We start from the raw sequence: 23767 nt of genomic DNA, 5'->3' as shown, positions 1-23767 counted from the left end.
TCTGTCTCTCACTGTGTATATTCCCCATTCTAATTTTAGCTTGTCGTGATTCTTGTGAATCAGCTCTCTTACAGTTGGGTCACACCTCAAAATGTAGTGCATTACTGAGTGTGTCTAGATATACCACTTAGGAAGTAGCTCAAGGGCAACAAAAAGTCTAAAAATATCAAAATATCCCGCTAATCACTGCTCGCATAAAAGATGAAAGGGCCAAAAGAGAGGTCAGCTTCAGGTGGCAGCGGTGACCATCTGTGTGCCTTGAGTCTGTGGGGGAGGGAACCCTTGCCTCTCTCTGCACCATTACTGTGTGTCTTGATGAAGGTAAAGTTTGAAGCATGCGCCATGGCTGTGTGTGGTGACAGTGACCATCTCCATCCCGCTGTCCCTTGAGCCTGTGGTGGGAGGGAGCCCCAACACAGGGCCAGTAGGACATCCAGTGTCGTGTTTCTCCGCATCCTCCCGTTTCTGGCCGTCCGTTTTGTTTACAAACTTGCCATGAACATGTACGGACCCGTGTACGCAGCTGGTCGGGTGTACACGGCTGTCCCCCCAGTGTTTTCCAGCACGGGAAGACATATTGTTTTATTCTTTCTTAGGAAAACATCAATGTATCCAGTACAGTGCTCTGTTTTGTAATAGGTGAAGTGAAGGACCAATAAATAGCCTTCATGCAGGGATTCATCAGTAAATTTCTTCTCAGATGCTCTGAAACCCAGTTCCAGGTTGACCCTGGGCTCACAGAGTCTATACCGTTGTGTACTGTGTCTCACTGACATGGTGGTGTCCAGATGAAAATCCTGTAGAATATTTCTCAAATATCCAGGTTTACCAAGTTGCGTTGCTTGATAAGTCAAGACACATATTTTGTAGACGAATAGTCTACAAAATATGTGACTTTTCATCTGACAACCATGTCAGTGAGAAATTAATGCCTCATGACTCAATAATGAGTTACCCGGGGACGTTAAGAACAGTGACAGTCTGGCAATCTTCAAGAAAGCGCTGAAGACTCACTTATTCGCTAAATCCTACGACTTAACAAATACGAGGATTGAGGACAACTTTAGGTGCTAATATTACTGTATAATGTTAGCGGCCCTGTGGAGCGCTGCTACAGCGGTGGACTGCGGCCTGAAGCCTCATCAGCGATAACAATGATAACGATATAAATTTACAGAAAATAGCATCTTGATATTTTCAAAAAACAATGTTATCTTACCTGACCAGCTGCGCACACAGATCCATGTTCATAGCAATCTGCCTTTTGTTTTTTAGACAAAACAGACTGCCAGAAATTGGAGGACACAGAGAAACACGACACTGGGTTACCAGTTTGCCTTCCCCAGGTGTGCCCAGGTACCCATTTACCAACCAGCCCACAAGAAGGATGAACAGCTGGGTGGGCAGCACTGTGACTGCCCAGGCCGGGATTAGAACCCTTGCCCACAGATTCGTAGTCAGGGACGCTACCACTGCACCACAGAGCACCTGTGTTTAGATGCCTGGACTGTACTTACAATGAAGGAAAATTGCCTGCCTGATGAATAACATATTAATAACCTCTAACACAACAGCTGGGTTACCACAGGGTGATAGGTTAGGGCTTAGGGTGTTCTTCACTTGGTTAGGTAGCTCCAGCATATGCTGACAACCTAACCTTACCTTTCCTATCCTTACCTTCCTTACCTAACCTAATAGTGACCCCTGACCTTATTATTCACTAAGGTAAGGTAGCTCTGGTGCATGCTTCCAACCTTACCGTACCTAACCTAACCTAGTAGTAACCCCAAACCTTATTATTCACTAGGTTGGGTAGCTCAAGTATATGCTGTCAACCTTACCTTACCTTACCTAACCTAAGAGTGACCCCTGACATTATTATTCACTAAAGTAACATTTCTCTGGTGTATGCTCCCAATGTTACCTCACTTATATACCTAACCTAATAATAACACCCAACCTTATTATTCACTAAGGTAGCTCTGGTCTATGCTCCCAACCTTGCCTTACTTACCTAACCTAATGAACAGTACCCCAACCTTATGATTCACCAAGGTAGCTCTGGTCTATGTTCTCAACCTTACCTTACTTACCTAACCTAGTAACAATAGCCCATGACCTAATGACCCCACCACAACACCACACTGCAGCCTCACAGAAATGGTCACCCAGGGCCATTAGACAAGTGTGGGTTACTCAGCATTTGTTGAGGGTAAATATATAATGTAGGGTAAATAAACAAATAAATAGATAAATAGGGAAGCAGCTAAGTAATGAGGTAAGCAAATAAATGAAGAGGGTGCACGCATTGATAAGAAGGGTTAATTAATGTGGGTCACTCACAGCTGCTGCAGGGAGGGAGAGGAAAACTAAAGAGTCCGGACTGAACGGGGTGGTGGTCACTGATGCTGCCCATCACCACCATTTATCTGAAGGGTTATCACCTCTCTTCCAGGGTCGTACTATGCTGCAGAGTGACCAGCAGCCATCATCCCCAGTGTCAGCTCCCTCCTGGCGGCAGGGAGTAGCCAAGGGGAGTGAGGCGGCTGCCCCCCGCAGCAGGCCATGATGGACGCCAACACGCGGCTGTCCTGCACGGAGCACAGCGCCATGCTGGCCAGCAGCCTCTACCACCTCTACACACAGGCCGCCTTGCTGGACGTGCGTCTGGTGTGCGACGACGTGCACATATACGCACACAAGGCTGTCCTGGCGGCCGGCAGCAAGTTCTTTCAGGAGCGCCTGCAGTCCCTCGGCCCCGGCATGGCGGAGCTGCAGATGTCCAGCACCAACCTGGGGCTGCTCATATCACCTGGTGAGGGGGCCGCCCCGTGGGGCAAGATGTAGCACAGCATTAGGGGATGTGCCAGACAACCTGGGGCTGCTCATATCACCTGGTGAGGGGGCCGCCCCGTGGGGCAAGATGTACCACAGCATTAGGGGATGTGCCAGACAACCTGGAGCTATTCATATCACCTGGTGAGGGGGCTGCCCCGTGGGGCAAGATGTAGCACAGCATTAGGGGATGTGCCAGACAACCTGGGGCTGCTCATATCACCCAGTGAGGGGGCCGCCCCGTGGGGCAAGATGTAGCACAGCATTAGGGGATGTGCCAGACAACCTGGGGCTGCTCATATCACCTGGTGAGGGGGCCGCCCCGTGGGGCAAGATGTACCACAGCATTAGGGGATGTGCCAGACAACCTGGGGCTGCTCATATCACCCAGTGAGGGGGCCGCCCCATGGGGCAAGATGTAGCACAGCATTAAGTGGTGTGCCAGAACCTTGGGCTGCTCATATCACCCAGTGAGGGGGCCGCCCCATGGGGCAAGATGTAGCATAGCATTAGGTGGTGTGCCAGACAACCTGGGGCTGCTCATATCACCCAGTGAGGGGGCCGCCCCGTGGGGCAAGATGTAGCATGGCCAGTAGCACAGCATTAGGTGCTGATGATAAGGTTTTTGGACACATGCAAAAGAATGTGATCAGATCCTCAGCATCAGGCAGCACTCCTTTCATGGCTTCCCTTCCCCATCCCAGTACTAAGGTCTGTGTTGTCTGATCCCTGTGAGCCGTCCCGGAGTGAGTGTGTTGTAATGAGGTCTCTCCTCTGTGTGTACAGGTGAGCTGCGCGCCCTGGTTGAGTACCTGTACTGCGGGGAGCTGTTGGTGCCGCGGCACCGGCTGTCCAGCGTGGTGGCGCTGTGCCGCTCGCTGCAAGTGTTTGGCTTCCCTGGCGACGCCCCGAGCTATCTGGCCGCCCCGGAGCCCCAGTACCTCACAGAGATGAACTACGTGCCCCTGGAGCCCCCCAGCGTGATGGAGGTGCCCCCTGCCCAGTGCGCCCGCCCAGAGGAGCCGTGCGGGGAGCTGGTGGGCGGCGGGGGGGCAGGGGGCCAGAGTGTGTCCCTGCCGCTGGTTAGCTTCAAGCCGCATGACCCCACACTGCTGCAGGACCCGCCCAAGTATTCTGAGCCCCTCAAGGTAGACACCAACGCCGCCATGCTGGGCCACACTGCAAACATCTCCTTCAGCGAACTCTGCACCGCGCCGGGCATGGACGGCGACGCACTCACCACCCCGTGCGGACAGGTGGGTGGATGGGTGTGTGAGTGTGGCTTTTTTTCTTTTGCCTTTCTCCCTTTGTCCTTCCTCCCTCCCTTATTTTTATCATTATTATTATTATAGGCCAAGAACGCCAGCCTCTCTGGAGAGTTCGTGGAATTATATACCCAGTAAGGGTCCCAGAGGGGGAACATTGGCCTTAGGAAAGAGCAAGTCACTTTAGTAAAAAACTATTGACTCTGTTCATAAATAATTGCGGGTTTTCAGCTTTAACAACATCATTTGGATGCTGGCTCCACAATATGGTTATACAGGGAACAAAGCTTCTTGAAAATTGGGAAGTATTAAAACGTACAGCTGAAAATGCCAAGTCATTGAGATTTGAAGAATGTAAAGGATAGTTATGATTGTTAAAGATCTTATACAACAGAGTCAGAGAGCCAACAATGCGGTGATGTTCAAGATTAATATTTAGATTAAGCAGCAAAAACTTGATCTGATTAAAGGCCTGGTCCAGGAGCTTCCTTCATATGGGAGTGCATCAGAGAGGAAGACAGGGGAGCACTACTCAATGTGGCAATAAAAAGGAATAAAAGGAATTCAACGCTGTGGTCAGAAACCATCTCGTTGCACTCGTGAAGAAGACCAATTTTCTGAGATTGACGAAGCAACAGACCGCAAGTGAGACTCATATGTTAGTTTAGAGTCTAACGTCACCCCCAGTAGCTTTAAGGACTCACAATTCTTAATCACAGACTTGTTAAAAATAATATCAGGGTGGCTAGGAAGAAGAGACCTGAATCTGCTAATAATGAGATCCTGGGAGCTCAAAAGATTCAACTTCATCCCCCACTGAGTACACCAAGGATGACTTCTGGAGACATCCTCTTTCAGAACACTGGCTGCTGATACCTGTGTTGGGGGAGGATATGGCAGTACAAGGTGGTGTGTTGGGGGAGGAGATGGCAGTACAAGGTGGTGTGTTGGGGGAGATGGCAGTACAAGGAGGTGTGTTGGGGGAGGAGATGGCAGTACAAGGTGGTGTGTTGGGGGAGGAGATGGCTGTACAAAGTGGTGGGTGGGGGGAGGAGCTGGCAGTACATGGTGGTGTGTTGGGGGAGATGGCAGTACAAGGTGGTGTGTTGGGGGAGGAGATGGCAGTACAAGGTGGTGTGTTGGGGGAGGATATGGCAGTACAAGGTGGTGTGTTGGGGGAGGATATGGCAGTACAAGGTGGTGTGTTGGGGGAGGATATGGCAGTACAAGGTGGTGTGTTGGGGGAGATGGCAGTACAAGGTGGTGTGTTGGGGAGGATATGGCAGTACAAGGTGGTGTGTTGGGGAGATGGCAGTACAAGGTGGTGTGTTGGGGAGATGGCAGTACAAGGTGGTGTGTTGGGGAGATGGCAGTACAAGGTGGTGTGTTGGGGAGGATGGCAGTACAAGGTGGTGTGTTGGGGAGGATATGGCAGTACAAGGTGGTGTTTTGTGGGTGGATATGGCAGTACAAGGTGGTGTGTTGGGGGAGGATATGGCAGTACAAGGTGGTGTGTTGGGGGAGGAGATGGCAGTACAAGGTGGTGTGTTGGGGGAGGAGATGGCAGTACAAGGTGGTGTGTTGGGGAGGAGATGGCAGTACAAGGTGGTTTGTTGGGGAGGAGATGGCAGTACAAGGTGGTGTGTTGGGGAGGAGATGGCAGTACAAGGTGGTGTGTTGGGGAGGAGATGGCAGTACAAGGTGGTGTGTTGGGGAGGAGATGGCAGTACAAGGTGGTGTGTTGGGGAGGAGATGGCAGTACAAGGTGGTGTGTTGGGGAGGAGATGGCAGTACAAGGTGGTGTGTTGGGGAGGAGATGGCAGTACAAGGTGGTGTGTTGGGGAGGAGATGGCAGTACAAGGTGGTGTGTTGGGGAGGAGATGGCAGTACAAGGTGGTGTGTTGGGGAGATGGCAGTACAAGGTGGTGTGTTGGGGAGGAGATGACAGTACAAGGTGGTGTGTTGGGGGCGGAGATGGCAGTACAAGGTGGTGTGTTGGGGGAGGAGATGGCAGTACAAGGTGGTGTGTTGGGGGAGGATGGCAGTACAAGGTGGTGTGTTGGGGAGGAGATGGCAGTACAAGGTGGTGTGTTGGGGAGGAGATGGCAGTACAAGGTGGTGTGTTGGGGAGGAGATGGCAGTACAAGGTGGTGTGTTGGGGAGGAGATGGCAGTACAAGGTGGTGTGTTGGGGAGATGGCAGTACAAGGTGGTGTGTTGGGGAGATGGCAGTACAAGGTGGTGTGTTGGGGAGGAGATGGCAGTACAAGGTGGTGTGTTGGGGAGATGGCAGTACAAGGTGGTGTGTTGGGGAGATGGCAGTACAAGGTGGTGTGTTGGGGAGGAGATGGCAGTACAAGGTGGTGTGTTGGGGAGGAGATGGCAGTACAAGGTGGTGTGTTGGGGAGGAGATGGCAGTACAAGGTGGTGTGTTGGGAGGAGATGGCAGTACAAGGTGGTGTGTTGGGGGAGGAGATGGCAGTACAAGGTGGTGTGTTGGGGGAGGAGATGGCAGTACAAGGTGGTGTGTTGGGGGAGGAGATGGCAGTACAAGGTGGTGTGTTGGGGGAGGAGATGGCAGTACAAGGTGGTGTGTTGGGGAGGAGATGGCAGTACAAGGTGTGTTGGGGAGGAGATGGCAGTACAAGGTGGTGTGTTGGGGGAGGTGGTAGTACAAGGTGGTGTGTTGGGGAGGAGATGGCAGTACAAGGTGGTGTGTTGGGGAGGAGATGGCAGTACAAGGTGGGGTGTTGGGGAGGAGATGGCAGTACAAGGTGGTGTGTTGGGGAGGAGATGGCAGTACAAGGTGGTGTGTTGGGGAGATGGCAGTACAAGGTGGTGTGTTGGGGAGGAGATGGCAGTACAAGGTGGTGTGTTGGGGAGATGGCAGTACAAGGTGGTGTGTTGGGGAGGAGATGGCAGTACAAGGTGGTGTGTTGGGGAGGAGATGGCAGGACAAGGTGGTGTGTTGTGGAGGAGTTGGCATTACATGGTGGGGTGTGGGGGGGAGGAGATGGCAGTACAAGGCGGTGTGTTGGGGGAGATGGCAGTACAAGGTGGTGTGTTGGGGAGATGGCAGTACAAGGTGGTGTGTTGGGGAGATGGCAGTACAAGGTGGTGTGTTGGGGAGGAGATGGTACAAGGTGGTGTGTTGGGGAGGATGGCAGTACAAGGTGGTGTGTTGGGGAGGAGATGGCAGTACAAGGTGGTGTGTTGGGGAGATGGCAGTACAAGGTGGTGTGTTGGGGGAGATGGCAGTACAAGGTGGTGTGTTGGGGGAGGAGATGGCAGTACAAGGTGGTGTGTTGGGGGAGTAGAAAGCAGTACAAGGTGGTGTGTTGGTGGAGAAGGAAGAACAAGGTGGTGTGGTGGGGGAGGAGATAGAAGTACAAGGTGTTGTGATGGGGAGGAGATGGCAGTACAAGGTGGTGTTGGGGAGGAGATGGCAGTACAAGGTGGTTTGTTGGGGGAGAAGGCAGAACAAGGTGGTGTGTTGGGGAGGAGATGGCAGTACAAGGTGGTGTGTTGGGGAGATGGCAGTACAAGGTGGTGTGTGTGGGGAGATGGCAGTACGAGGTGGTGTGTTGGGGAGGAGATGGCAGTACAAGGTGGTGTGTTGGGGAGGAGATGGCAGTACAAGGTGGTGTGTTGGGGAGATGGCAGTACAAGGTGGTGTGTTGGAGAGAGCAGTGTACAGGGTGTGTTGGGGGAGATGGCAGTACAAGGTGGTGTGTTGGGGGAGATGGCAGTACAAGGTGGTGTGTTGGGGGAGGAGATGGCAGTACAAGGTGGTGTGTTGGGGGAGATGGCAGTACAAGGTGGTGTGTTGGGGGAGATGGCAGTACAAGGTGGTGTGTTGGGGGGAGGAGATGGCAGTACAAGGTGGTGTGTTGGGGAGGAGATGGAAGTCCAAGGTGGTGTGTTGGGGAGATGGCAGTACAAGGTGGTGTGTTGGGGAGATGGCAGTACCAGGTGGTGTGTTGGGGGAGATGGCAGTACAAGGTGGTGTGTTGGGGGAGATGGCAGTACAAGGTGGTGTGTTGGGGGAGATGGCAGTACAAGGTGGTGTGTTGGGGGAGGAGATGGCAGTACAAGGTGGTGTGTTGGGGGAGGAGATGGCAGTACAAGGTGGTGTGTTGGGGGAGGAGATGGCAGTACAAGGTGGTGTGTTGGGGGAGGAGATGGCAGTACAAGGTGGTGTGTTGGGGGAGATGGCAGTACAAGGTGGTGTGTTGGGGGAGGAGATGGCAGTACAAGGTGGTGTGTTGGGGGAGGAGATGGCAGTACAAGGTGGCGTGTTAGGGGAGATGGCAGTACAAGGTGGGGTGTTAGGGGAGATGGGAGTTCCAGGTGGTGTGTTGGGGGTGGTGTTGGCAGTAAAAGGTGGGGGGTTGGGGGGAGGAGATGGCAGTACAAGGTGGTGTGTTGGGGAGATGGCAGTACAAGGTGGTGTGTTGGGGAGATGGCAGTACAGGTGGTGTGTTGGGGAGGAGATGGCAGTACAAGGTGGTGTGTTGGGGAGGAGATGGCAGTACAAGGTGGTGTGTTGGGGAGATGGCAGTACAAGGTGGTGTGTTGGGGAGATGGCAGTACAAGGTGGTGTGTTGGGGAGGAGATGGCAGTACAAGGTGGTGTGTTGGGGAGAGATGGCAGTACAAGGTGGTGTGTTGGGGGAGGAGATGGCAGTACAAGGTGGTGTGTTGGGGGGAGGAGATGGCAGTACAAGGTGGTGGGGGAGGAGATGGCAGTACAAGGTGGTGTGTTGGGGGAGGAGATGGCAGTACAAGGTGGTGTGTTGGGGAGATGGCAGTACAGGTGGTGTGTTGGGGAGATGGCAGTACAAGGTGGTGTGTTGGGGAGGAGATGGCAGTACAGGTGGTGTGTTGGGGAGATGGCAGTACAAGGTGGTGTGTTGGGGGAGGAGATGGTACAAGGTGGTGTTGGGGGAGGATATGGCAGTACAAGGTGGTGTGTTGGGGGAGGATATGGCAGTACAAGGTGGTGTGTTGGGGGAGGATATGGCAGTACAAGGTGGTGTGTTGGGGGAGGATATGGCAGTACAAGGTGGTGTGTTGGGGGAGGAGATGGCAGTACAAGGTGGTGTGTTGGGGGAGGATATGGCAGTACAAGGTGGTGTGTTGGGGAGGAGATGGCAGTACAAGGTGGTGTGTTGGGGGAGGATATGGCAGTACAAGGTGGTGTGTTGGGGGAGATGGCAGTACAAGGTGGTGTGTTGGGGGAGGAGATGGCAGTACAAGGTGGTGTGTTGGGGAGGATATGGCAGTACAAGGTGGTGTGGTGGAGGAGATGGCAGTACAAGGTGGTGTGTTGGGGAGGAGATGGCAGTACAAGGTGGTGTGTTGGGGAGATGGCAGTACAAGGTGGTGTGTTTGGGGAGGAGATGGCAGTACAAGGTGGTGTGTTGGGGAGGAGATGGCAGTACAAGGTGGTGTGTTGGGGAGGAGATGGCAGTACAAGGTGGTGTGTTGGGGAGGAGATGGCAGTACAAGGTGGTGTGTTGGGGGAGGAGATGGCAGTACAAGGTGGTGTGTTGGGGGAGGAGATGGCAGTACAAGGTGGTGTGTTGGGGGAGATGGCAGTACAAGGTGGTGTGTAGTGGGAGGAGAAGGCAGTAAAAGGTGGTGTGTTGGCGGAGATGGCAGTACAAGGTGGTGTGTTGGGGGAGGAGATGGCAGTACAAGGTGGTGTGTTGGGGGAGATGGCAGTACAAGGTGGTGTGTTGGGGGAGGAGATGGCAGTACAAGGTGGTGTGTTGGGGGAGATGGCAGTACAAGGTGGTGTGTTGGGGGAGGAGATGGCAGTACAAGGTGGTGTGTTGGGGGAGGAGATGGCAGTACAAGGTGGTGTGTTGGGGGAGATGGCAGTACAAGGTGGTGTGTTGGGGGGAGGAGATGGCAGTACAGGGTGGCGTGTTGGGGGAGGAGATGGCAGTACAGGGTGGTGTGTTGGGGGAGGAGATGGCAGTACAAGGTGGTGTGTTGGGGGAGATGGCAGTACAAGATGGCGTGTCATCAGCGTATGACAACATTTTGGAGGATATGCCACCCCACATAACACTAAAATCTGTTCACTTAAGTCTGACCCAAGCTGACAACATGAACCTAAGCGTGTTTGCAAGCTGAGTGTTGATTGGCTACTGCTGTGGCTTCCAAGTTTTCTTTAACCTCTGTTTGTGTTTATCCCACGCAGCACTTTCTGTTAATCTGCACTGTGCTTACGAACATGCTTGGGTGTATGTTCTCAGCTTGGGTCAGACTTAAGTGTACAGACGATAGTAAGTAAAGCAAACAACAGCGGCCCCAAGACACTGCCTTGAGGAACACTGGACTTCACCAATGTATAATCACTAGAAGAACCATCAACAATTATGCGTTGTTTCCTATCAGTTAAAGACTCGGACATCACATCCAGGTCATGCCCTCCTACACCAGAACATTCCAGTGTAAACACCAATGCCTTATGACTCACCATATCAAAAGCTGAACTAAAACCCAAAGAAATAAGCCGAGACTCATGTCCACAATCCGGAGAAGACTGAAGGCCATGTGTCAACACCAAAAGACCATCACAAGTTCCCAAGCCATTCTTAACACCAAACTGGTTCTTCCTTCCTTCCTTCCTTCCTTCCTGTCTTTCCTTTTCTCCACCCTCCCACTGCATCATTTTCTTCCTTTCCCTTCCTTCCTTCCTTCCTTCCTTCCTTCCTGTCTTTCTTTCTCCACCCTCCCACTGCATCATTTTCTTCTGTTCCCTTCCTTCCTTCCTTCCTTCCTTCCTTCCTGTCTTTCTTTTTCTCCACCCTCCCACTGCATCATTTTCTTCTGTTCCCTTCCTTCCTTCCTTCCTTCCTTCCTTCCTGTCTTTCTTTTTCTCCACCCTCCCACTGCATCATTTTCTTCTCTTCCCTTCCTTCCTTCCTGCCTTTCCTTTATTTGTCCTTCCCTATTATTGGTATACAGGGCCTTACCTTCCTCCCCCTTCCTCCCTTGGCCAGGTTAAGCCCCGCCCCGCCAGTCTGTGAGAGCTTGGTGCTGGAGGAAGAAGAAGAGGAAGCTGGGTGATGATTTACCTCACCTTCCTGTACCTGGTTACCTTCCTCCCTTACCCTCCTGCCTTGTTACTCCTTCCTTCCTTCCTTCCTTCCTCAGCACATTACTTCTTCACCTTGTTCTTCCTTCCTTCCCCTTCCTTATCCCCTCCCCTCCTTCCTGCCCCTTCCTTCCCCTCCCTTCCTTTCTTCCCCTTCCTTACTCCCTTCCTTCCTTCCCCTTCCTTACCCCTTTCCTTCCCCTCCCTTCCCTTCCTTCCTTCCTTCACATTACTTCTTCACCTTGTCCTTCCTGCCCCTTCCCTTCCCTTCCCTTCTTTCCTCCTCGTAACCTATCTTTCCCCTCTTCCCCTGGGCAGGTTAAGCACAGTGCCGCCCCGTCAGTCTTCGAGAGCTCGGTCCTGGAGGAGATGCCCGCCCTGAAGGGGAAGTACCCGCCACAGGAGGTCTGGGAGGGGTACAGCAAGCCAGATCGCGACATCGTGTATCTCCGAACCGAACCCGACGGCGTCCCCTGCGATGATGCCAGGCCCAGCGCCGCCTCCAGGGAGCACCACCACCACCATCACCACCACCACCACCACCACGGACAGCCGCCACAGCCGCCGCCGCCGCCCCCACCGCCACTGCAGCCACCGCCCCCGTTTCCTGCCGCCACCCGCCCCCCCCTCACTGAGCTCCAGCAGGTCAACCCGTGCCTGGTGGAGGGTGACGCGGATGACCCCTGCAGCACGGTCATGTTCCTGGAGACGCTCTGGGCCGATGGTGAGTGGCGGTTTTTTTTTATTTTATTTATTTTTTTTTTTTATTTTTTTTTTTTGGTGTGTGTGTGTGTGTGTGTGTGTGTTCTGTTTTGACCTTTTTTCTTTGTCTTTGTCTTTCTTTTCTTGTTTGTTTTTTTCCTTTTCTTTCCTTCTGTCTTTCTTTTCTTATTTTTCTTTCTTTCTTACATCATGACCAAGACTTCCATTTCTGTATTTATTTTCATTTCCCTTCCTTCCTTCCTTCCTTCCTTATACAACTTCCGGGACCTGCCCACCATACCCTGACCTACCTAGTTTGAGAGGTTGAAGACAGCCCTTAACAGCAGCCCCAACAACAGCCCCTAACAGCAGCATTAAGAAACAGCCCTAATGACACCTCTCTCTCAGCCCATAAGAATGTAGTGATAGCAGACTTTGGGAGGTTGAAGACAGCCCTTAACAACAGCCCTAAGAAGCAGCCCGAATGACGCCTCTCTCTCTCCCCTCAAGACTGTAGTGATAGCAGACTTTGGGAGGTTGAAGACAGCCCTTATGACAGCCTTTAACAACAGCCCTAAGAAACAGCCCTAATGACACCTCTCTCTCTCCCCTCAAGACTTTAGTGATAGCAGATTTTGAGAGGGTGAAGACAGCCCTTATGACAGTGAAAAATGAGAAAGGAAGGAAGGAAGGAAGGGAGAGAAAGGAAGAGAAAGAAAAATTGAAGAAGCTTGGAGAGTGAAGAATACATGAATGGTGGTTTTGTTAGTTGTATAAGAAAGGAAGAAAGGAAGGAGGAAGAAAGGAAGGGAAAAGAAAAAAATACACAAATGTCTCTCTTGGTCATTATATAAGAAACAAAACAGAATGAAAGGAAAAGAGATAGACAAAAAAGTAACAGCCCTATTTTTTTCTCTGATGACCTTTTTCTCTCTAATGACCTTTTTTCTCTTATGACCTTTTTTCTTTTAATGACCTTTTTTCTCTAGTGACCTTTTTTTCTCATGACCTTTTTTCTTTTAATGACCTTTTTTCTCTAGTGACCTTTTTTTCTCTAATGACCTTTTTTTCCTTAACCCCTTCACTCCAGCAACGTCGGCGTCCAACAGCGTCACCGTTAGTCCTCTTCTAAACCTCTTAATTCTCTTCCATTTCCTCTTAATTCTCTTCTAAACCTCTTAATTCTCTTCCATTTCCTCTTAATCCTCTTCTAAACCTCTTAAGAGGAAATGGAAGAGGATTAACCCTTTCCTTCCTAAGCGCTCGCAGCGAGACTATCCCCTCAGGCGCGCTCGGGCACCCCAGCGGGGGAAGGGGGTCTCTTTTAACCACTGTATCTCAAAAACTATTCATCACAGCTATAAGATTCGGTTATGTAAGCCTCTCTTGTGAACGTACAGGCACGTTCAGGGGATGTTTTTTGCTGTGAGTGCGACTGGCGCTTGCAGCGAGCCTTTAGCACCACCAGCAAGTGATGCTAGTGCTCGCTCTTTTAACCGCTGTATCTCAAAAACTATTCATCACAGCTAAAAAACAAAAACATCATTGGAAAGAGGAGGCCAAGTTCTATAAGATTCGGCTATGTAAGCCTCTCCTGTGAACGTACAGGCACATTCAGGGGGTGTTGCCTGTGAAGTAGTACATTTATACGTGCGCGACGGTCAGCCGTAAGGCAACTACTGTAGATCCCTTGATGATGGGGTGCTGGCAGGGCAGTATTGCCAACTGCAAAATTTACAACTATTTGGTCAAAATATCAGTCATGTGATAGGTGAAGCTATGCAAAAATGTCGCTATATTGGACAACAACATCCACCAGTTGCTCGTCCGTAGATTTTCCGTGTTGGGCTGACATGATTTTCCACCAAATTTAGTGGAGAACACACTCAATTGGCAATGCTGTGTTGTGAGAAATAGTGTTGGAACACTCTCGTACGCGGGAGATTTAAGTGCGACTGGAGCTGCAGCGAGCGTTTAGCACCACCAGCAAATACGCCTAACGCTCACTGTGAGCGTTTAGCAATGAAAGGGTTAAGAGGAATTTAGAGGAGGATTGAGAGGTTTAGAAGAGCATTAATCCTCTTCCATTTCCTCTTGACCCTTTCCATACTGTGACGCCGACGTCTGCGTCACGGATGGAAAGGGTTACTGACCTTTTTTTCTTTCTAATGACCTTTTTTTCCTTAATGACCTTTTTTCCCTTAATGACCTTTTTTTCTGTAATGACCCCCCCCCCCCTCCTCCTCCTCCGGCAGCGTCCAGTCCCTCGGGGGTGGACTTGGACAACATTCTTCGCACGGACGAGATGAAGGTCCTTGGCGAGCGCTGGCTACGTGCGCGGCGGCCCTCCCGTGTGCGGCTCAAGGTCAAGGACAGCATCGGTGGCGTTTCCCTGCAGGACACCTCACAGCGACAGTCCGCCACCGCCGCTGCAGCCGCCGCCGCCGCTGCTGCTGCTGCTCCTACGACCTCTGCGCTGCCGGCCGTGAGGTGCGTCAGGTTGTGTGTGTGTGTGTGTTTAGCTGTTTCGCAAGTTTATTTTCTCTCTGTTCTGTACTTCTTTTTCTTTTTTTTTTGGTTTGTCTTTCCTTTGTTTTCTTTTTTTCTGATCACATTTGTATTTCCTTCTTCCTCTTCTCTATTTTTCTCTCCGTTTATCATTCCTCTTCCTTTCCCTGTTTCCTCCTATCCCTCCTTCCCTCTCTCTCAACCCTAAGGAAGAGAGAGAGAGAAGCATTTACGAGACAGTGATAGTGAGGGTAGTGAGGCTGGTAATAGTGGCGACAGTGAGTGATTGTGACTTATCGTTTCAGCCCCGAGGAGGAGACCAACACCCGGGAAAACAAGGAAGGCTGGATGGTGGTTCTCCCCGACACCCGACCTTCCGTTCTCCCACACCTAGCAGACCCCACAGCCCTCCTGCAGCCCCCGCCCCCACAGCCCCCACCCCCGGACACCCTCACGCAGCTCCCAGTCGACACCCCTTTCCATATCCAGTCCCCAGTTTCCCAGTCGCTCTTCAGTCAGGGGCCGCAAGCTAACCCGGTCCCACTCATCACCTCCCCTATTCCCTTGGGCGCGTCGCTGCTCGGACAGACGACATGCCCTAGTAACATGCCCGTGGGTAGCTCGACTTCGCTTTTCGGGCAGTCGCCGTTACCGAACCCCAACGCACCGCTCCTAACGCAGTCGAATATATCCATCGCACCGTATCTCCAGCCGTCGGTGCTCTCTACGGCTGTCATGAATCCGGAACTGACGCATTTGCAGCACCCGTTGTCAGCCGTTCCCCTCCAGGCGGTGTCGGTGCAGCCCTTAGAGCCGGAGGGACCTTTACATTACCCTTCCGCGTCCTTCCCTCAGTCGACGAGTTCGGTTTTCACGCAGTCGTCTCTCTCGCTCTCCCTTCCGCACCACCTCATCCACCACCATCCTGCACCTCCTTCCACCTCCAGCGCGTCACCACCACTTCAGTTGGCGTCGCATGTAACACCGCACACCACCACAGTCGCAGCCTCCCCCCCCGTCGCACAGCTCCCAGTGTCGCAGCTCTCCCTGACCATTCCACATCAGGGTACAGTTTCGCATAGTCTCCCCTCGTCTTCCGTATCCTCCCCGTCGATGTCAGAAGATATCCTCTCGCAGATGTCCCCGGAGTCACCCCAGCCTGACGTCCTGCCCCAGCATCCCTCACACCCTCTAGAACATCACCCCACCTCCCCACCACTCCCCGCGTACCCCAGTCAGCCTGAATCACCACTCCCCATCCCCTCCCCAGTCTCATCATGGCCTAGCTCCCCTCCTTCCCATGTCCCCACCACCACCACCTCCGCTGCATTACCAAACTCCCCAATCCCAATATCTCTCACCCCATCACCACCACATACCCCCGAGTCAACCACAATCACTACCACCACTGCCGCCGCCACCAGTCCGCCGCCCAGCCCAGGGTCGCCCGAGGGAGGGGTCACTGCGAGGTCAGAGGTCACGACGCACAGCTGCTCCCAGTGCCCCAGGAGCTTCCGCACGCTGGACAAGGTCACCCTGCACCTCTGGGAAGAACACGAGATCGGGACCCTGGCCAAGTGTGAGTGTGGGGGGGGAGGCAGGGGGAGGGGGGGTTGTGTGTTTTTTTTCCTTTTTTCTTTTTTCTCATTTTTCTTTTCTTTTCTTTTTTTCTGTCTTGTTTGTCTTCTTTTTTATTCTTTTTCCTTCCTTCCTTCATCTCTCTCTCTCTCTCTCTCTCTCTCTCTCTCTCTCTCTCTCTCTCTCTCTCTCTCTCTCTCTCATAACTTTTTCTTCCTTTCTTTCTCTCTTTTTCTTTTTCCCTTTCTGTTCTTTTGTTCCTCCTTCCTTCCTTTCTTCCTCCCTCCTTATCTTTTCCTTCCTTCCTTCCTTCCTTCCCTCCTTTTTCTCTTCTCTCATTCCTTTCTCTCCTTTCTATTCCTTTCTTTCCTTTTTCTTTCCCTCCATCTTCTCAGCCTTTTCCTCTCTTCCTTCCTTCCTTCCTTCCTTCTCTCCAGCCTCTCCTTCCTTATTCTCTCCTCCTCCTCCTCCTCCTCCTTCTTCTTCTTCACAAAATTCAAGTTAAAAAAAAAATTGAAAAAGAATTAACCATTGTATATATTTCTCTAGTATAACACCCGCCTCCTTTCCTCCCCCTCCAGGCCAGCTTTGCCCCTTCAGCAGCCCCCTCCAGAGTGCCTTGGTGCAGCACGCGGCCTCGCACGTCACCCAGGAGTGCCGCGTCTGTGCCGTCTGTGCCAAGAGCTTCAAGACCCGCGCCACTGTCCGAACGCACCTCAAGAACCACTGTGGCGAGGAGGCCATGCATAAGGTGGGGCTTGGGGGGGAGAGCATGGGTTGTGGGTGTTATACTAGAGTTTTTTTCTGTGTGTGTGTGTTGCGAAATTTTCACATGCACGCACAAAAAATAATAATAATAATAATAATTCCCAGTCTCTCTCTCTCTGTCTTCCTCTCTGTCCCTCTCTCTCTCATCCTTTCAATCTCTCTCTCTATCTGTGGTTGTGTGTGTCTATCCATCTATCTATCTATCTATCAATCTATCCATCTATCTGTCTATCCCCAGTGTGGTTGGTGTTCCGTGATGTACACCCAGAAATTCAACCTCATCAAGCATCTGGCATCCAAGCACCAGCGCGACCCTGATGGCCAGCCCCTCACCCAGGCCCTCAGCTGCCCCCAGTGCGCCTTCACCACCCTGGCAGACTACAAGCTCAAGTCGCACATGGTAAGGCGCCTCGGAACATGTGTGTGTGTGTGTGTGTGTGTGTGTGTGTGTGTGTCATATCAGCTGGAGGGAAGGAGGAGGGGAGATAACTAAGAGGGAGGGAGGAAATGAGGAGAAGAAGAGGAGAATAAGTAGGAGATGAAAAGAAAGGAAAGAGAGAAGGATAGAAGGAAGAAGGGAAGAGGAGGAGGAGGAGGGGAGATAACTAAGAGGGAGGGAGGAAATGAGGAGATGAAGAGGAGAATAAGTAGGAGATGAAAAGGAAGGAAAGAGAGAAGGATAGAAGGAAGAAGGGAAGAGGAGGAGGAGGAGGAGGAGGGGAGGTAACTAAGAGGGAGGGAGGAAAAGAGGATAAGGAAGAGAAGGAGAAGTAGGAGATGAAAAGGAAGGAAAGAGAGAAGGATAGAAGGAAGAAGGGAAGAGGAGGAGGAGGAGGAGGAGGGGAGGTAACTAAGAGGGAGGGAGGAAAAGAGGATAAGGAAGAGGAGGAGAAGTAGGAGAGGATGTCTAATTGTTCACCCTTTTTGCTCGCCATTATCACCCCTTCTCTCACCCCTTCACCCCCTTACCCATTCTCCCCTCTCCTCTCCCTTCCTCACCCCTTCACCCCCTTACCCATTCTCCCCTCTCCTCTCCCTTCCTCACCCCTTCACCCCCTTACCTATTCTCCCCTCTTCTCTCCCTTCCTCACCCCCTCACCCCCTTACCCATTCTCCCCTCTCCTCTCCCTTCCTCACCCCTTCACCCCCTTACCCATTCTCCCCTCTCCTCTCCCTTCCTCACCCCTTCACCCCCTTACCCATTCTCCCCTCTCCTCTACCTTCCTCACCCCCTCACTCATTCTCCCCTCTCCTCTCCCTTCCTCACCCCTTCACCCCCATACTCATTCTCCCCTTCCTCACCCCTTCACCCCTTACTCATTCTCCCCTCACCTCACCCCTCTCTCTCACCCCTTCCTTCACGACCCTGGCAGACTAGAAGCTCAAGTTGTGCGTATTAAGGGGCCTTGGAACGTGTGTGTGTGTGTGTGTGTGTGTGTGTGTGTTTTCTTCCTGTTCTAATTTGTCTTCTTCCTTTCTTCTTTTTTTTCTTCTTCACCTTCTTTCTGTTCTTCGTCTTCTTCTTTTTCTTCTTCTAATTCTTGTTTTTCTTCTTCTTCTTCTTCTTCTTCTTCTTCTTCTTCTTCTTCTTCTTCATAATAATAATAATAATAATAATAATAATAATAATAATAATAATAATAATAATAATAATAATAATGATAATAATAATAATAGCACTTGCTCTCCCCTCCACCCCCCTCCTCCCTCCCTTCACCCTACCCCCTTCACCCCCCCACTCCCCCATCACCTCCCCTCCCCCTATCACCTCTCCCTCCCCCATCACCCCCTCTCTCTCCACCTTCACCCCCACCTCCCTCCCCCATCACCCCCTCTCTCTCCACCTTCACCCCCACCTCCCTCCCCCATCACCCCCTCTCTCTCCACCTTTACCCCCACCTCCCTCCCCCATCACCCCCTCTCTCTCCACCTTCACCCCTACCTCCCTCCCCATCACCCCGTCTCTCCTCCTTCACCCCACCTCCTTCCCCATCACCCCATCTCTCCACCTTCACCCCCACCTCCTTCCCCCATCACCCCATCTCTCTCCACCTTCACCCCACCTCCTTCCCCATCACCCCATCTCTCTCCACCTTCACCCCACCTCTCCTCCCCATCACCCCCTCTCTCTCCACCTTCACCCCACCTCTCCCTCCCCATCACCCCATCTCTCTCTCCTTCACCCTCACCTCATTCCCCCATCACCCTGTCTCTCTCCACCTCCCTCCCCACCACCCCTCTCTCTCCACCTTCACCCCACCTCCTTCCCCTCACATCCCCCTCCCCCAGATCCGGCGGCACACCCTCAACAAGCGGTATAAGTGTGACCGGTGCCCCTACGCCACCACGGAGCGCACGGCCCTCACCAAACACACACGCACGCACACCAACGAGCGCCCCTACGTGTGCGAGACCTGCGGCTTCCAGTGAGTGTGAAGGGGAAGGGGGGGAAGGTTTTTATTTATTTATTTTTATTTTTATTTTTACTGTGATGAGGGCAATGGAAAGAGGAGTGAAATGAGGTGTGTGTGTGTGTCTGTGTGTGTGTGTGTGTGTGTGTGTGTGTGTGTGTGTGTGTGTGTGTGTGTGTGCATTAAGTGAATCCTGTTTTATGAGAGAGAGAGAGAGAGAGAGAGAGAGAGAGATGAACAGACAGACAGAACCAGAGAGAGATTAGATTAGTTGAAGTTTATGATATCTTAAAACATACCTCTGTTACTGTGTGTGTGAGAGAGAGAGAGAGAGAGAGAGAGAGAGAGAGAGAGAGAGAGAGAGATGAACAGACAGACAGAACCAGAGAGATATTAGATTAGTTGAAGTTTATGATATCTTAAAACATACCTCTGTTACTGTGTGAGAGAGAGAGAGAGAGGGATGAACAGACAGAGACAGACATACACACAACTAGAGAGATTAGGTTAAGTTAGATTACGTCCAGTTTACAATATCTAAAAACCTTCATCCCTTACTATAAAAAAAATCTAAGCCCCAATCCTTCCCCCTCTCCATCCCTCTACCCCCCCCTCCCCCCATATAGCGCGCCCACCCTAAGCAGTCTGTGGCGCCACCGTCGGAGCCACACAGGGGAGAAGCCGTTCCAGTGTGGCGAGTGTGGGCAGCAGTACGCGGACTCCAAGCGCCTCCGTGATCACATGTACAAACACAACAACGTCAAGCCCTTCATGTGTCACCTGTGCGGCTACACCTGTCGACGCCGGGACAACCTGCAGGTGTGTGTGTGTGTGTGTGTGTGTCAAATATGTGAACTAGGGTGCCAAAAAAGAGAGGAAGAGGAGGAGAAAAAAGAAGCAGAAAAAGAGAAGTGAAGGGGGGTTGTGTGTGTGTGTGTGTGTGTGTGTGTGTGTGTCAAATATGTGAACTAGGGTGCCAAAAAAGAGAGGAAGAGGAGGAGAAAAAAGACGCCGAAACAGAGAAGTGAAGGGGGGGTTGTGTGTGTGTGTGTGTGTCAAATATGTGAACTAGGGTGCCAAAAAAGAGAGGAAGAGGAGGAGAAAAAAGAAGCAGAAAAAGAGAAGTGAAGGGGGGTTGTGTGTGTGTGTGGGGGGGGGGGGGGATCAAATATGTGAACTAGGGTGCCAAAAAAAAGAGGAAGAGGAGGAGAAAAAAGAAGCAGAAAAAGAGAAGTGGAGGGGGGTTGTGTGTGTGTGTGTGTGTGTGTGTGTGTGTGTGTGTGTGTTTTGTATATTTCAAAACATATGATTCCCTCTCTCTCTTTATCTCTCTCTCTGTTTCCTTAATCTTCCCTTCTCTCTTCCTCTTCCTCCTCCTCCTCTTCTCTTTTTCTACATCCTTTATTTATCTTCCTCCTCCTTCTCCTCCTCTTCCCTCTCCTCTTCTCTACATCCTTATTCACGCTGTTTCATCTTCCTCCTCCTCCTCCTCAGACGCACATCAAGAAAATCCACAAACTCCAGGACCTCAACGGATCATCGCTCCAGCACACAGGTCAGTCACATCACCACGGACAGTCCCTCACCCCAAACACGTATTTGACATGCTTTTCCTAGGAGTTTCAGGCGTTTCCAGGGGTAGTTCAATGACCCTGGTGGTAGTTTGACCCTTCCTCTGTGTTTGATTGTGAAAAAGCACTCGTGAAAACCTGATTGACCTTCTCTTTGACCTTTGGTAGTTGTTGGTGTGAGAGGTGGAAGTGTGAGTTGACCCTGACCTAGTGTAACCTTCTTCTTCTTCTTCTTTTTCCCTCATTCACTCTTTCTTTACTTTCTCCTTCTCCCATTCAGTCAGTCTATCCATTCCCTTCACTGTCATGCCCTTATTAAATCTCTATTACATCTTCTTCTTCCTCTTCTTCTTCTTCTAATTCTTCTTCTTCTCTTCTGTAAGTTATTTCCACTGTGCAAACCTCGGAAACTCCTTATTCCTTTTCTTCTTTCTTTCCTAATCTACTTTTCTTCCCCTATAGGCAGGAACAGAAAGGGCGGTAAGGAGGATCAGGAGTCACAGCCCCCCTCTGGCACCCCCAAGGCTCCCCCGGCCCTCACCAGCCCCCCAGAGAGTGAAAAGGATGTGCAGGAACTTCCCCCAAAGCCAAGGGTAGGTATGCTGAAGCTCCTCCACTGTTATAAGCAAGTTCTGTTCTGTGTTGTGAGTTAAGTTTGATAAGTTCAGATTCAACAAGGACACAGGCAAGAATTGGTTTACTTAGAGTGGTGGGTGAGTGGAACAGGCCTGGCAGTCATGTGGTGAGTGAGTGCCATTACTAACAAAGTGGTGGGTGAGTGGAACAGGCCTGGCAGTCATATGGTGAGTGAGTGAGTGCCAATACTAACAGAGTGGTGGATGAGTGGAACAGGCCTGGCAGTCATGTGGTGAGAGACTGCCAATACTAACAGAGTGGTGGATGAGTGGAACAGGCCTGACAGTCATATGGTGAGTGAGTGAGTGCCAATACTAACAGAGTGGTGGGTGAGTGGAACAGGCCTGGCAGTCATGTGGTGAGTGCCAATACTAGCAGAGTGGTGGATGAGTGGAACAGGCCTGGCAGTCATATGGTGAGTGAGTGAGTGCCAATACTAACAGAGTGGTGGGAGAGTGGAACAGGCCTGGCAGTCATATGGTGAGTGAGTGCCAATACTAACAGAGTGGTGTATGAGTGGAACAGGCCTGGCAGTCATATGGTGAGTGAGTGAGTGCCAATACAATATACACATTCAAGAAGAGGTCAGATAAGTTCATGGTCAGTGAGGTTAGGTTAGGTTAGGTACACAGGAGCTGTCTTGCATAGGGCCACAACCAACCTCTCACAATCTCCTTACGTTCTAGCTAAATCAGTTTACATAGACCCTTATTGATGGTGACTTTGCTTCTTTTGCAGGTATGGTGTGTGCCTGATGGAGGTGGTGGTGGTGGTGGCACTGTGGACGAGGGCGGCAGTGGGTGTGGCAGCAGTAACAGTGGCAGCAGTAGTAGTAGTAGTAGTAGTAGCAGTAGGCAGGAGGAGGAGGAAGAAGCTGTTTGATCCTTGACTCACAGCCTGGCACTCCCTTCCTCCTCCTCCTCCTCCTCAGACAAATGTTAGTAGTTCTTTCAGGGTATAACATCGAGGTGCTTCTCCATTACTCTCAATTTCATCACTTTCCGTCCCTTCCCTTCCTCCTCCCTCACCTCCTTTTCTTCCCTCTTAATTCTCCGTCACACATTTGTTCTTTCTAGGAAGAGGAATGGGGGATGTGAGGCATTTGGGAGAGCTGTCAGGAGGAGGAGGAGGAGGAAGGAAGGGGATCTGAGGAACTGGGGAAAGCTGTCAGGAGGAGGAGGAGGAGGAGGGAGAGGTATTGCGGAGAGCTGTCGGGGTGGAAGTGTGCATGTGTGTGTGTGTGTGTGTGTGTGTGTGTGTGTGTGTGTGTGTGTGTGTGTGTGTTTACCATTTAGTAGTATACAGGGCCTGAGCATGTGTGTGTGTGTGTGTGTGTGTGTGTATATGTGTGTGTGTGTGTGTGTGCGCGTGCTTCAACTCTCTCTCTCTCTCTCTCTCTCTCTCTCTCTCTCTCTCTCTCCCCCCCCGCCGGGCAGAACAGGACAGGGTTGTGAGGGCAGGGGCTTGGGTAGGCCTAAGGCTCGCCGGGCACACACTGGCACCAAAGAGCATGGACGTGTTCTGATATTTATTTAGATAAAGACTTTTGATATACCCTGACTGTCAAGTATCCCCCATATCATGTTGCTTGTATTTGTTGATTGATTTTTATTTTTTCATTGATTTTTATTTTATTTTTGCTAAGCATTTTTTTGTTTTGTTTTTTTACTGAGCAGGTTTTTTTTTCACCAATGAGATTTATTTTTATTTTTTACTGATAAGAGCAGAGTTTTTTTTACTGAGCATTTTTTTTCTGTATTTTACTAACAAGAGATTTATTTTCTATTTTTTTACTAATAAGAGTAGATTTTTTTTTCACTGACAAGATATTTTTTTTACAAAGATTTTTATACAGAGCAGATTTTTTATTTATTTGTTTTTCTAACTAAGATTTTTTTCCAAGCAGATTTTTTTATTTATTTTTATTTTTTTTCCGCTAACAAGAGCTGAGAGTTGTATTTTCCGCAGGTGTTATTTACACACGCCATATTTGAGGCATCCATTGGAGAAGGTGTGTAAGGGACTGAGCCATTCTTCTCTAGTGTGTACTGGGAAAGTCAGGTTACACATCCCAGGAAGAACAAGGAACCAGGTGCAGGGCAAAAGCAACCCTCGGTACACCACACACAAGGTCACTTTTCCCTTGACAGTCATTTTGCTCTAGTCTGCACTGGGAAAGTCAGGCTACACATCCCAGGAAGAACAAGGTGCCAGGTGCAGGGCAAAAGCAACCCTGGGTACACCACACACAAGGTCACTTTTCCCTTGCACCTTAAATTGTTCCTTGTTCTTCCAGGGACGTGAATAACGAAGAGAAAGAGAGAAGAAAGGAAAAGGAGAAGGAAGAAAAAAATAAAGAAGAAAAAGATACGAAAATGGAAGAA

At 50.9% G+C, this 23767-nt stretch overlaps 1 protein-coding gene across 6 annotated transcripts in view; it reads left to right on the top strand.

The window, feature by feature from the left end:
• Positions 1–23720, top strand: part of LOC126996776 (uncharacterized) — a 25636-nt gene extending 1916 nt beyond the window's left edge. For 5 of the 6 annotated variants that reach the window (XM_050857611.1, XM_050857612.1, XM_050857609.1 and 2 more), the window contains exons 2-13: positions 2456–2815; positions 3622–4091; positions 11528–11933; positions 14167–14401; positions 14725–15998; positions 16579–16748; positions 17004–17165; positions 19055–19191; positions 19803–19995; positions 20671–20731; positions 21210–21340; positions 22122–23720. In XM_050857611.1, the coding sequence (XP_050713568.1) occupies positions 2566–2815; positions 3622–4091; positions 11528–11933; positions 14167–14401; positions 14725–15998; positions 16579–16748; positions 17004–17165; positions 19055–19191; positions 19803–19995; positions 20671–20731; positions 21210–21340; positions 22122–22265 (3633 nt within the window). In that variant the 5' untranslated portion in view covers positions 2456–2565 and the 3' untranslated portion in view covers positions 22266–23720. Of the gene's footprint in view, positions 1–2455; positions 2816–2994; positions 3144–3621; positions 4092–11527; positions 11934–14166; positions 14402–14724; positions 15999–16578; positions 16749–17003; positions 17166–19054; positions 19192–19802; positions 19996–20670; positions 20732–21209; positions 21341–22121 lie in introns of those variants that run through there. The other variant, XM_050857613.1, reaches the window with a different exon arrangement.
• The last annotated feature ends 47 nt before the right edge of the window (positions 23721–23767 follow it).

This window comes from Eriocheir sinensis, chromosome 11, assembly GCF_024679095.1.
Source record: "Eriocheir sinensis breed Jianghai 21 chromosome 11, ASM2467909v1, whole genome shotgun sequence".
Taxonomy (NCBI): Eukaryota; Metazoa; Arthropoda; class Malacostraca; order Decapoda; family Varunidae; genus Eriocheir; species Eriocheir sinensis.
Note: the sequence above shows the minus strand (reverse complement) of the source record. Positions and strands in the feature narration are given on the sequence as shown.